This window comes from Haliaeetus leucocephalus, unplaced genomic scaffold (assembly GCF_000737465.1).
Source record: "Haliaeetus leucocephalus isolate CR32 unplaced genomic scaffold, Haliaeetus_leucocephalus-4.0 Scaffold484, whole genome shotgun sequence".
In the NCBI taxonomy this organism is placed as follows: Eukaryota; Metazoa; Chordata; class Aves; order Accipitriformes; family Accipitridae; genus Haliaeetus; species Haliaeetus leucocephalus.
In genome coordinates, this window is record NW_010972920.1 from 3453909 (window position 1) to 3468465 (window position 14557).

General features: G+C 37.5%; 1 protein-coding gene across 4 annotated transcripts in view; it reads left to right on the plus strand.

Annotated features, from left to right (window-relative positions):
* Nucleotides 1–1137: 1137 nt before the first annotated feature.
* LARP7 (La ribonucleoprotein domain family, member 7) overlaps nt 1138–14557 on the plus strand; it is a 39437-nt gene continuing 26017 nt past the window's right edge. For all 4 annotated transcript variants that reach the window (XR_774878.1, XR_774879.1, XR_774880.1 and 1 more), the window contains exons 1-8: nt 1138–1212; nt 4526–4741; nt 6204–6304; nt 6418–6501; nt 9632–9796; nt 11030–11138; nt 12736–13110; nt 14208–14337. Coding sequence is in view for 1 of the 4 variants with exons in the window: in XM_010575538.1 (XP_010573840.1) it covers nt 4534–4741; nt 6204–6304; nt 6418–6501; nt 9632–9796; nt 11030–11138; nt 12736–13110; nt 14208–14337 (1172 nt within the window). In the remaining 3 variants the exon portion in view is untranslated. The remainder of the gene's footprint in view (nt 1213–4525; nt 4742–6203; nt 6305–6417; nt 6502–9631; nt 9797–11029; nt 11139–12735; nt 13111–14207; nt 14338–14557) is intronic.

Sequence of the window (14557 nt, forward strand, 5' to 3'; positions counted from 1 at the left end):
GGCGAGGCGGCGGCCGTTGGGCTGAGGGGATTGCGCGTGCCGGGCGGTTGGTCGGTCCTGTCAGGCGGCGGGCGGGCGGGAGCCGTCTTGTCAGGGCGGCGTCGCGCTCTGCGTGTCGCCCGCCCCGCTCGTCCCCCTTAATCGTGCCCTGGCCTCGCCCGTAGCGGTCCTCAGCCCACCCGTGCCCGGCTCCTGGGCATCGTTCCCTCCCGGTGCCCGCTTTTGCCGACGTGTGTGGCGCCTTTCTGAGGCTTTCTAACAGCCTTTGTCCCATAGCGTCTCCCTGTGGTGACTTTGCCTCCAGGTGAAGCACAGGTGGTGGGTGCTGGCTCGGGTGCCTTCACACGGCATCGAGACCTGGCATCTCGTGTTGGAGGAGAGGGTTCTGTGTCGAGGGGGGGGCATGGGGAGTGTTTGACTTTCGCCTAGCGTGTTAGTATCTGCTTTACTATTTTATGCATACAAGGTCTGTGAGCAACGGCAGTGGCAGTGCTGAAACCTGCAGTGGTCAACACCTGTGCAACTGGCAAATGTACCGTTGGGAACCGGGATTTAGTTAGGTGCTATGCTGGCAAAGATTAAGTCCAGGCTAGAAAAGATCTATTTCAGATTGTGTTTCTCCCCTTGTTTTGAAGGGTGAGGAGGATGAGGGTCTCCTACAGTTGTGCAGTGTAGGAGAAACAAACCCCCAGTGGTTCTGGGGCAGTGTGTGCAGCTGCTAATAGGGCAGCAGGATGTCTTGCTTTTGTACCCACCACTGTCCTGCTCCCAAGTGCTTATTCCTGCTGCTTATTCAGCTCTCTAATGAGTTGGTTTAACCCACTCATCTAGCAGGGAAGGACCACAAAATAGCAACTTAATTCTCAGGTCACAGAGTTGAACTGGCTTACCAGAGAGTGATATATTCTCTGAGGGAGGATTGTATAGCAAGTAAGATGAGAGAGCTGGGCTGCCCTTTTCGTGTCAGTGAACTGTTTGTTCATATAGCTGGGTCCATCTAATCATAGTCTTGTGCTGCAGGCCTGCATTTTATTAAAAAACCACTTTCCACCTCTTGTGATGACAGAGGAAAGGGTAGCCACGGCGGGACTGGCACAGCAGGGTCTGCCTATGTCTGGAAACAGCCTTAACACCCATCACTGTCATACGGAAGCAAAGCTTTCTCTGTGTGTGAGCACACGGGTTTCGTGACATCTCTTGAATGTTTTAAATGTAGGTTTAAAGTGATGTATTGGTTTCATTGCTTAAAATGGGGAAAAAGCAGAGGTTCTCTGGTTTTAGTGTAAGAAAATTGTGCTGGTCCCCATGTATTAACTTCTGTCCTTTCTTAGGTCGCTTTCCGAAGAGTGACGTTACAAGGCAGGATAGGAGCTTAAACTGCTACAGCCCTGCCTGCGTGTATGTTAGAGTAAGAATACCCAAGGTGGATTACAGAATGTGTCTCAAAGTAGTTTCAGGTTTGCTGAATACTTGCTTTTATTTTTGGAGTAAATGTCCAGAAGAGGAAGCTTTGCCACTGACTATATGGAAACATTTTCATAGTATAAAAAGTATTTTGAATGATACTTTCTCTTCCTACTAGCCCCCCTTGCCCTATTTTACTATTTAAAATTCCCCAAGCAAGCATTTGCATCAATGCTTAATATAAAAGAATAAAGGATATTTTATAACTGGAACCCTCTTTATTCCAAACCCTGGATTACAGTTAAATTTGATTATGTTTTTATAGATCTTTCTAATAATAGAAGTTGGGTTTGGACCTTGGCTGTGTACAGGTTAGCACCAACATGTTTAATATTTGCCTTTTAAAGAGTATAGATAAGTTACTGTAGGTTTCTGTGGACCTGTATTATTTTGATTTACATTATCTTTGCTTTCTTAGAGTTCCTACCTTCTGCTTAATTGTCCCTCCTTTTCCTGGTTTCACTCTTGCACATAGAGACACTGATTTTATTTCATCTGAGGAAAGCTAAGGGACAGCAGCTGTTTTGCTTTAACAAAGTGAAGTTTTGACCCTGCTTTTGCTTTGTTCTGATTTTGTTTCTCAGAATAGTGCTTGCAGCTCTGAGGCTGGCAGTGTTAAGAGTTGGCAAGTCAACAAAAATGCAATATCTTATACCGTGGCATTGCAGCTTTCACTGATCAGTTGAGGTTTGCAAGAGTAATTGCAAATGAAGAGAATAGCAACAGAAAAAGCGAGTGCTATGAGTTATTGACACGCTTACTTATAAACAGTATTTTCTTAAATCCGGAGTTTTAATCTAGTGTTGTTTCAGGTATGGATATTTCACTACTAAATATAAGATTGTATACAGATTCTAATTATAGATTCATAGCTGACATTGGGTCTGACTCTGTAGTTCCAAGCTCCTCCAAAGTAATTTTCTCAAAGCTTCATTTCTAAAGCAAGTAGCACAAAGTGAGGGGAATCCTGGAATACAGCTTGCAGCTGTTTTTCTTTAAGGTTGAATGAGAACCTCTCTCCTGGAAGGAAGTCCCAAGGCTGACTGACTCAAAATGCATGAAACACTTAGATGGCTTCTTAAAATAAAGCTTTGCTGTACATAAGCCACATTCATTATATGTCAGCGTGGTCATTTAATACTGTTCCACCACTAAAAGTAACCCATAATGATGCTTTACCTTTAATGGTGCAACTCGCTATAGCCCTCAGCTAAATACTATATTGTTCTGCTGATTATTAATATAAATATCTTGCTGAAGGGCTTGAATGGAGCTTAAACTTCTGCTTGGGTTGAGAGTTTTACCTGGCTTATCTTTTCAAGGTAATTGTTGACCTTTCACTATCTTGAGTGGTCAGCTCACAGCAGGGAGAGAAACTGATATCCGGCTAAGGAAGCCTGATTTGCACAATAATTTGAAGACCATTTCCATTTTTGTCATCCTGTTGTAGAGGTGGGCTTCCTTTCTGATGACTGTACTCACGTTTCCTTCTATGCTGCCTTGGCAGAGAGCTGAGAAGTCTTTCATATGGTGATTGCTACATTAACTACTTTAATTTTTGTGTTAATTTCATTTTCAAAAAGCTGTCTGATTTTGGCATTATAGCTTTGTTTTGCTTATGTAAAATGAAGTACTGTGGTGACTGGCAGTTTTCAAGGAGGGCTGACTAGCTACAGTGAATTGAAATGTGAACACAAAAAAAAGAATTGATGCATTAAAAAGGTTTTACGTTTTTCAAAGTAAATCTGTACATTCAAGTCACTTCCCTCTAGTTGGTGCCTAATTTTTAGGGGCCCGATTCTGAGGTTCTGATAGAACTTGGTTTGCTGTTAAAATCAGTGGCATTTGATGAAAGAGCCCTAACCAAAGAAAGGAAAAATGTTTTGTTTATGTGTAGCACATACGGGTTGCCACAGGGGCTTGCAAGTAAGAATGCATTAGAACGTATTCAAAGGCAGGATTGGAAGATTTTGAACTACTGCTCTTTCGTAGGGCCTTGGCAATTGACAAGAGTAAGTGGTTTGCATTTTGGACAGAACAAAGACAATTTTTAAAACCAAAGCTTACTATTACCAGAACTGCCATGAACATCAACTATGTGTCTAAGTATGTCTTTACATTGTATTTATTTATAAGGATTAATAGATGCTTCTCATTTGGAGGTCGTACCATAAATTTTTGCAGCGAGCTCTTCAACTGCTGTATGTGTGTCAGTGTAACCTCTTCGCAGCCACTGGAGTTAGGATATATGCCTGCTGAGCATGGTCCTTTGGCCAGCCTTTTCAGAAGTCTTCCTATATAATCCAGCTTTTTTTTCTTTCCTGCTTTGCCTTCTACATAAAAGGGTGATTTCTGAAGTATATAGTGCTCTGCGGTTTTTGTGTGTTTTTTCTAATGGTTTGTACTGGGAGATATGGGGAGTGGAGAACAAATTATTTCTGTCTTTTTTCAAGTCTAAGAAAATGTGTTTATTGGAAGGGAAATTGTCGTCTTTTTTAGATTAGTTTTTGTAGGCTCTCTTTAGCAAGTAGCTTGCTTTTCTGGTAATGTGGAAGTTATGTATTAAAACACACTTTGTGACCTGCACAAGAGCTTTAAAGAATTCACTTTTTTTTTTAAATAGCGCTGCTTGTCTGATAACTTGTAAAAGCAATTGGAACTGTGAGTTCCATGAGTGCTGCTGAAATTCAAAAGCTGCTTTTAGAAATCTAATGGGGAGGGCAGACTGTTCACAAGGCATTCTGAATTAACACAATAGTACAAATTCTAAATTAAAAGTTTGCAGTTTGGTACCAACTTGCCTCCAGTGAATCTCTGTGGCTAAAGGGCAGTACTAGGTGCCAGGAGACATGAGTTCCAGCTTAGTCTTCATCACACAGTTACTGTGTGACCTAATTTTCCTCATCTTCTGTATGCTTTGTATTTTTCTGCACTACAAATAATGAATGGCGCATAGTCTCACAGGGGATGCGTGAAGTTTTTAGTGTAAGAGAAAACAAGTGTGTTTATTCCTTGAAATAAGATTTTTTTATTTTTCTCAAAGGTTATATTTAACTTTCAGTTGACAGAATGACAGGTATGGAGACTGAAACTGCAAGAGACGAAGCCATGGAGGAAGAAAGCACTGAACAGAAAAAGGAGAGAGAGAAAAAGAAGAGGTCAAGGGTTAAACAGGTGCTCGCAGATATAGCGAAACAAGTGGATTTCTGGTTTGGTGATGTTAATCTCCACAAAGATAGATTTCTCCGAGAACAAATAGAAAAGTCCAGAGATGGGTGTAAGTTTATATTTGCTGTATTTAAGTAAACAGATATGTTTAACTTTCTTCTTCAGTATATTGCTGGTGACAGTTACAAGTTATTTTGAGGTGCATGTCTACTCCTGGGGAAGACAGTAATTTCATGCTGAAAACCAGCATGAGGATTAGCAGCTCAGGAGGCAGAGCTTGGTACTAGTTTTTAGAAACTGTATTTAGTGTTTCTCTTTACCTTTCCTTTACTACCAGCCATAAGTTAGAGGCATTTGCCAGGGTACAAATGACTGCTTGGGAGACCTGATCTTCTTTTTTTTTATCTTTGTATGATTTTAAGAATAAGCAAACAGACAAGGGTCATTTTGCCCTTGGAGGTACAGTACTTGACTTGTAGGCTATATATATGCAGAAATTAAAATGTCACTTGGATTTGCAGTTAGATACATTTTTTTGTGTGTTTTCTGCACAAGTTTGATATGTGAGAAATTGTGTATTTGCACATAGGGCAACTGTGGGTCTCCTTTAGACAATTTTTGACAAGGTTGATTTGACTTCAGAGTAGGAAATTGAGCTTGGTTCTGAAACTTACTTGTGATTTTCTGAAGAAATTAATTTACGCATTAGCTGCAGTGACTAGTATGCTTTTGCTTTAAAAAACAGTGCATGTGTGGTAAATACATCTATCAGTATAATTCAATTAACTGTGTTATGCCAGATGGACTAGAAGTGTGGTATGTCTGTACAAAGAGGTGGTCCTTTTCCATCAAAACAAAAAAATAGCAGTTTCCAGAAGTGTATACTTATTTTTGTTAAGGAGTCCATATTTATTTGAAGTGTAAATCATTAGTCCAATTGCATTGTGTGAGAAGTGTAGCCTTCTAACTGCTTGGTGTAGTCCTCAATTACATTGAACTTTAAGCCAGTTTTTAAAAAAGGACCTTCAGAGGAATGAAACTTAGCCTACATTTTCTAGAGATACTAGAGCTTGGCTGTCTTAAACTTTTTTATTATGAGTAATACTACATAATTTTCTGTCAAGGCTTTAGCAGCATGACTCATTGCAGCTGAAGTGCAAGCAGGGCCTCTTTTTTTGTGTTGAGACGACTAGGTTAAACACTTAATTGAGTATTTGAAGGAGAGGCATGTTTTCAATGCAAATTGTTTTTGTATTGTAAAACTACATCAGAAAGGGTTTTTTTTTTCCTTTCTTTTCAAAGACAATAGTTATCAGTGGGAAGGTAAAAGAACAAAATTCCTTTGATAAAAGTTAGCACAAAAGAAAATTAAATATAGATTTACTTTGAACTTTAATTTTGATGGTAAAACTTGTCTGTAACATCCCTGGCAGCATGGTTACAATCTGCACTTAGGACTTGCAGATTGTTTTACAAAAATGCTAGCAGAGTTTTAATGTCAGATTAGAACACTTAACTAATGCTTTCTAGATTACTGTGATTTCATCATTTGCACCTTTTTTTATCCCTAGATGTTGACATATCACTTCTTGTTTCTTTCAACAAAATGAAAAAGTTGACTACTGATGGAAAATTGATAGCTCGAGCAGTTAAAAGTTCATCTGTTGTAGAGGTATTTAATATTTCACTCTTTTGTATTTGCTGATGCTGGAATAACTATGATAGTGGTACTGAAGTAGGCAATAATCTTACAGAAAATGCTTGTTCATTTCTTGTTACTTTCAGTTGGATTTAGAAGGAACTAGAATTAGAAGGCGCCAACCACTGGGTGAAGAACCAAAGGATGTGGATAGTCGTACAGTCTATGTGGTAAGGTTGTACTTGTACATGCCTTGTGTCTGGCAGAGTGCTTTATTTCTAACTGTGGAGACTCTTAAACTTCCTTGCTGTTAATTCTTTAAGAGTGCAAAACCCACTGTGCGTTGTCTATGACAATCTTAATTGCGTAGTATTATTTACTGTGTTAAGAACAACAAAAGCAACATAAAGCATTCATGTAGCTTTACCAGAATTAGCAGGTAGATTTTCTTGTGAGAACATCATGGATTTAGTACAGGAAATGTTTACATGAAGTATAAAACCTAATAGAATTTGACTGTCGTCTTTTTTTTTCTTTTTTTCTCCAAAAGAAAAGGACTGTGAGGAGGGAAATGCAGTATCAGTGTACTGAACTTGCAATGCTAAGGCCCATAGAATGGGGTCAATGTACATGTTTAATGCAGTATATATTTTTTGTATCGGGAATGTATCTGTGCAGCAATATTCTTGCTAACACAGGGCAGGTGGTTGTCTACTGTTGCTTATACAGTGTACATAAGGGAAATAAATTGTGACCATGGCAAGAAAGGGGTTAATTTGGTACACCAATTTCTTGTACCAACTGAAATCATTTTAATGCTGAGCAAAGAGCTGCTTCACCTGCTTGTAAGAAAAGGTGCACTTTCTCATTTAGCCATTACTGCTTTCACTGGGCTTTTCTAGTTAATGCCATCAGTGGAGCAACACTGGTACCAAGAAATACTTACAAATTGCATTAATGTAGTCAAAGCATTAGAATAATGACTTTATTAATTTTATCAAACAGGATGTGGCTGAGTTTGCAAGATCATCAGGGGTACTTTCTAGAATACAATATGTTTACAAAATTTGTTACTGCAAGTGCCTCTGGTTTTGTAACTCACAAACATCATTCTTCTAAAAGCAAAATGTACCTAAATGAGCTGGTCTTATTTTTAGGGGGCTTTAAAAAAAAAATCCTCCTAATAGCGCACTATCCTGTGGCTATGTTGATACTGCCATGATTAGTTAATTAAATGAAAATAGCTTGTGCTGCTGGAAAAACTCCTAATTTCAACATGATATTTCAGATGTGTCAGAGTGAAACAGTTATTATCATATTGTTGAGCCACTTAAGTGGTAGCGTGGAAAGAGATGTGATGGTTGAACTGTCACTTAAAATCCTGTGCAATTTTTTAAATAGAACTGAAGCCAGTGTGGAATTCCCTTTGTCTCTAAAGAAAGCTTTTCATGACTATTGTCAATTTAGGTATATACCTGTACCTGTTAGCAGCTTGAATTAGTAATTTTAAGCAGGCACCAAGCTTTCTGTGATAAACATAAGTAATAATCATGCCCAAAATGCCAACCCATCCAGATAGAGAGAAGCTGGATTACTCTGATCATTACGTGCTTTAACAAAAGCCCAGGAAAGTTTATTAGTTGGTTGTTGGGTTTTTTTTGAAGTACAAGGTGCCAATCCTACTATTTCCCTAACATGATTACAGGGACTACTTAGAATTTCTCAAATACTTTGTCTATATAATTTTTGGGAAAGATACTCCAAATTTAATGAGCTACATAGTCTATACATAGCTTAAGTACATACCTAAACGGTTTTTAATTTTAAGCTTTTCTGTAAGACCAAAACAGATAACTGGAGTGTTTTATAAGTTACTGAATTCATAGAGATCTTATTTAGAGAATATGTAGCAACCCATTACCTTCTCTTACTCCTACCAAAAAGGGTGGGTTTCTTCCTTTTTAAAGACTTGTATATGAGGTACCTGCTATATATACTGCAATTACAGAAATGTTAAGTCACGTTAAATGACTGGTATGTAGCAATGGGGGGGAGCAGAAGTAGTCAAGGTGTTGGTAAGTTTTGTTTCGATCTGGAGTAGGTGAAAGAAAGATTTTGATACTGGTTTAATAAAAAAGTCACAGTTAAAGCCTCCACTTGAAGGATTGTCTTCAACAGTAGTATGTTTTCTGAATTTATGCAGGAAGTCGAAGCTTCATTTCTGAACTAAGAATTGAGACCTTAAGATGTTTTTCTTTAGGGAATAGTAACTTCATTATTTTTTTTACAATCTCATTTAATTTAGGGGAAGTTTTGATTGAATTTCTCTGAAATAATCTTATGGTTAATGACCTTTTTTAATATGTTTTAACATAAGCTATGCTTTGACATATACTCATCCCATAATACTTTTAAAGCTTCAAATAACTGGCTTTTCAGCTTTATACCAAACTGTAATGAAACCTTTTCCTTAGCCAGGCAGAGTTCCTGCAAAAATAATTTTCTGGCTGAATGTGATAATGTTTTCCTACAAGGAAAACCTTTTAGTGCAGTAACTTGCCATGAAGAAAATGAAGTATTGCTGGCTCTGTTGTTGTTGAGGCATGAATTTGAGAGTAGGGTTTTTGATGGTGTTCAGTTGGGTCTATTTAGAAATTGATTACAATAGGATTTCTCTTTGATTCGTGAAGGGAAATATTTAGGAACTGAGACATGTCTGCAAGCTGCTAAAATGTGTTGCTATATTAAGGATTATATAGAAATGAAAATCAGACAGTTGTATCATCCAAGGAGCTGGCTGAAAGTTTCTGCTGCATCTGACCAAGTAGACTGTAAGTGCTAACTACTAATTTTTAAAATGTCATCTGCCAGCAGGAATTTATCAGTTTGAGAAGCGACGCTTTACTGACCCACAAGGATTCTTTGTGATACCTGGATTACTAACAATTTAAAAAAAAAAATAAAAATCCTTCTGCTTTGCAGTGGATAGGTTGAGACAATGCAGAATTATATTGCTTGAAGGTCTTAAATGTACAAAGATATTTAAGGTTGCAAAGATGCAGCTGTAGGTGAGGTCTTGGTACCTGTCACAGGAAGAAAAATATCTGCGTTAAATATATAATGTATTTGTTATAGGTATATGGATGATTAGACATGCATTTTCAGATCACTGGTTTTACTACCTGAATACTAAGACCTCTGAAGAAGAATACTTACTGAAATTAAAAAAGTTTCTCAATGTTGTCATGTGAAACTTAAATATATTTTGTTGTGTCAAGTTTATAATTAGAAGATATAGTAAACTATCTGATACAATGGTAATACAGTATAGAGAAAATTCCTTTTTTTTTTTTTTTTTAGGAGCTGCTTCCCAAAAATGTCAATCACAGTTGGATTGAGCGGGTGTTTGGGAAGTGTGGTAATGTAGTTTACATCAGTATACCCCGATATAAAACTACTGGTGATCCAAAGGGATTTGCCTTTGTTGAATTTGAAACTAAAGAGCAAGCAGAGAAAGCTATTGAGGTGAGTAATGGTGGTGTCCCACAAATAGGGTCCATTTACGCGGTGTGCAAGCCAATAACACACAGAGTTGAGGTATTTTGAAATTAATTTCATTGATGTGCAGGAATGGGTGCCCGTCCCAAGACAGCACACCCTTGTCTCAAAAATTCTCACGTTTATACACTTAACTGATATGTATTCATTGTTATTTTCCCTAATGATTGGTTCTTTCTTCACCCCTCATGTAAATTAGTGTGCGGACTCTTTTTCCTTCATTGTCTTGAGTAGGTGGTCATTGAGTTGGTGGTCACGATCTCCCCCCGGAGTAATTACCTTTTACCGACTTCTTCTCTAATAATGGCAGTTCAGATCAGTTTTTCAAGATTTGTTGACCAGACCACAATCCATTACCTTTTCTGACATAAACATAAAGCCTCATTGTCTCTTAGTTAGTTCCTAAACCCTAATTCATGTCTAGTTGTTGTTTCCCTATTTTAAATATTAACTGATGCAGGCTGTACACAGGTCTTTAGCAGCTCCCTGGTTACCCCAATTGTATTATACATATTAATTGGTAACAAGGGTGCTTCTGATCTGTTAACATTCTTCCTGATTGTCACTTTGCCATATGGATGGTGTAGTCTTGCCTAGTTCACCTACTGAATCTTAGAGAAATTCCTAAAATACCATAATTTAAAAACTTAACATAGCAGGGGTTATGTTCCTGTCTCCTGCCCCCAGACCTCCCATCAATTCCATGATTCTTTGAAAGTGTAATATTGTTAACCTGGAGACTTAGAAGCATAGCGGATATTTTTTGGAATAATTTGGTTGGCTGCTCTTGCCATCTTTTACAGAACTAGAGATCCCTGTGTAACAGTAAAATGGCTATTAAATTTCATCAGACAAGCAGGGTCATACCTAATTTTCTGTATTTAAATGTGATTTGAAAGTTTAAAAACATGTATTTATGTTTCAATATCATAATGGTAACATGCATAAAGATATCACAGTAATAATGTGAAATCAAGCAAGCTCTGCATTTAAAAAGCAAACCCCAACAACAACAAAACCCCACAAAACTACCACACTACTGACAGTACTCACAGAGCAATGTATACCTCTGGAGTCATGAAGGACTACATTTTTCTTGAATGAATATAGGACTGCTAGTTTTAACTTGGATGGAGATTTGTTAAAAAAGAAAATAGGATTTTTTAGTAATGGTTTGTGGATTTTAATTTTTTTTTCAAGTTTTTGAATAATCCTCCAGAAGAAGCGCCACGGAAACCTGGGATTTTCCCCAAAACAGTAAAGAATAAGCCTGTTCCTGCGCTGAATACAAGTAACAGCAGTGTAGTAGGTAAGTGTTATTCAGGAAACAAAATGTTTTGTGCCTCAACTTCTGAAGAGAGAACCCTGAAATGCTCTGTTACAGCAGTCTAATCTCATGTTTCTTAAAAACTTTATAGAAATAAAAATGCATGTTGCTATTTGTTTGTTGGCCAATGTAGGCTTAAGAATAAAAGTGTAAAACTAAAATATGGTAAATTTCTGCCTTTTTTCTTTCTTGCTTGATAAAGAACTTATTTTCTTTTTTCCTCTGTTGCCAGCTACCACCATTAGTCATTGTTAGGCTGGCAGAGCAGCTTTCAGGCTGTACAATAAATTGTTATCTAAGCATTTATCATTAGCAAAAGACAAATTTGGCACAGATTGTTTAAAAAATATTTAGTATTGAAGGGAAAGATACAGACATAAGAGCAAAATTAAACATTAGTGCTGTTCAGATGAGTTTGTGATCATCTGACATATTTCACTGCAAACCTTATGGTATTCTCTCTGCTGAAACTTTCTGTGAGAGAACTGTGAAAACAGTGGATTTTCGCCTTTCTTCCTCTTTGGAACTCTTGCTATTTGAGCAAAGCAGTCTATAGGGTAATGAACTTCTTACAGCATATTTATAATTCCACTAACATGATTCATAATTACTCGTAAAAACCTGGAGGATATTGCTGAGAAAAGAATCCTGAATTCACAGTTGAGCATGTTTCCAATAAATACTATTTACTATAACTTACAAAGCAACCTAGCAGGATTATGTTACAACTTTGATCACTGATACATTTTTCTTTGTTTCTGATGATGTAATACAATTTCCCAGACTTCAGATATCTTCCTGTCTTTTTCATAAGCATAATGATGAATCATATGTTATATTTCTCACTATTATCACTAATTCTTTGTTATACCAGTAATTGTTAGGGGAAAAAGAAATCAAAGAAAAAAAATGCTTTCTAAACCATGCTTTAAACCCACTTAAGATACTCTCTGCTACTTCATACTGCATTCTGCCTGTGACAACTTTGAAGCAAGTAGACAGTATTGAAAATAAAACTTTTTTTTTTCAGTTTGGTTAACATTCTTCAATTTAGTAGGCAAATAGTTGTTCATTACATTAATAGTGTGACAGATGCATTGGGCTGAGTATCTCCTTTTATTCTCAGCATACAAATCAGCAGTCTTTTTTTTTATTTTCTTGTCTGTCTTGTTTGGCCTGGAAGGAGGAAGGTCTCTCTTCTCAAAGACAAGTAAGGGATGATATAACAAAATGTGCATTTGTTAAAGAGAAGCAAAGAAGTCTAGCTCCTTTCTTTTTAATTTGAGAGTGAGTACTTCAGGAATCCTGTAGGCAAGCTGCCCTTGCGACCCAGAGGTCTTTTTCACTTTGTGAGACTGAGAGTTGTAGCTGTGTTTTTTTCTTTTCTGCTGAAAATGCCTAGGAAGAACTTTGGGACAATGTATTGCATGTCTCCTGTAGTTAGAGATGGTAGAGCCGGGCATTTCATTTAGCATCCCAGATTATCATGGCATGCACTATCGTGCTTGTTTACTTAGGTCAGTTAATCTAATCTAGTTTTTAATCATTGGCAGTTTTAAATATTGTATTTTTAATACAGAAGAGAAGAAAAAGAAGAAAAAAAAGAAATCCAAAATCAAGAAAGAGAGCCATGTACAGGCAGCTGTAGAGACAAAGGAACCAAACATGAACACTACAACAGAGCAAGTACCCAAGTCAAAAAGACATAGGACTTCATCGGAGTGTTCAGAAATGGAGGGAACTGAGACTCACAGGCATCCCTCAAAGAGAGAGAAAAGAAAATGGGACAGAACAGAAAGCTCAGAGGTACCTTGGGAAAGCAGGCCAGGGAAGAGAAAAAGAACGAGCTCTGGAGATGGTGAGGCATCAACTCCAAAAGTAAAGAAAAGTGTTCAAAAGGATGACATTCATCCTGTAAAAGAGGAAACAACAGAAGCTCCGAAGGATTCCAATGGTAAAGTTTCTTGCATGTTGTCTTAGTATTTTCAAGATTTATATGCATGAATGAAATCAAATGGCAGATATGTCTCTTATAGATTACAAATTACAGGCTTAGTAATGAGGGAGATGTCTAGAGAAGGAGAAAAGCTTGAGTTAAAGAAAGTGCATTCTTTGCAGTTGAAGTGGTATTTGTAGTGGCCTAAGTAAATTGGAATCTTAATATGCTAGAGGGTCACAATCAAGTGAGGAAAGTGATATGGTAATAAAAGGGGGGTTGCAAAGAACATGGCTGGAAAGCAACAAGAAATGTAACAAGTGTATGCATTAGTATGCATTTTGGAGGCTAATAGGTTTATTACTTGGATTAAAGATATTTGAGTGAAACTTTGAAGTGCTGGTGGAAGACCGAGACACTGAATTTCTGTCTTTGAAAGACTGAAAACTTAACTGTTATGCCTTGAGTCGGTAGGTAAAAAATGGTTGATATGGTGGAGGCATAACAAGGTCAGTTTAGGAATATGTGGTGTTCCCTGCAGTTAAATTTAAACCTGGTAATGAGTCATTCTGAGGAGATAAGGTACATGGAGAATAGGAAAGAACTTTCAACACTGAAGCAGGTAAATCTCATCAGAAGTAAAAATAGTTCACAAAGAAGTTAATATCAATAGAACTTTACTGAAGTGAAGTATGGATTACGCAGTCAGCCTAGGCAAATGGTGACAGTATAGGAATCTAGATAAGTAAGATTAAAATACAAAAGAAAAAGCCGATGATCCTGGTTTCTTATGTGAGATAAGGAGAAAAAAAAAAAGCAATAGCTGGGATTAAAAGCTGCATCGAAACCACATTTGGATTGACAAGAATCCATGATTAGACTAAACTCAGGTAGCTGAGAAAGTGGACTAGAAATAGGTGGTAGGCTGATTTTTGTGAAAGGGTTTTTATTCAGTTGAATCAAAGATCCAGTGTTCACTAAACTATTCTTGATAACACGAGTAAATAATACTATGACATTTTATGGAACTGTTAATTCAGGCTGTATTAACCTATCTTTTTAAGCACCTGTCAATGTTAGAACTAAACACTTTTCTTTTGGACTTTTTAATGTAGACATTTCTGCAGAAGATGACAAAGATAAAAAAGACACATCCCTTTCAAAATCTAAAAGGAAACATAAGAAAAAACACAAAGAAAGACACAAAATGGGGGAAGAAGTCATTCCACTCAGAGTACTCTCCAAGTAGGTTATGAAACTGATCTCTGTGTGAGTAGCTTATGGTACCTGGTGGATGGGGAGGTATTTATTGTTTGGTATAATGAAGACCACTTTTCACCGAGCTAATTAAATTTTTTTTCTTGGCAGTATTGGGTACTGATGTGGGGTATGTGTGGTGAGGGGCTGGCACAAACAAACTGGCCTTCTTAAAGGGGGTGGCTAAATTAGAAAAGAACCCCCCCCC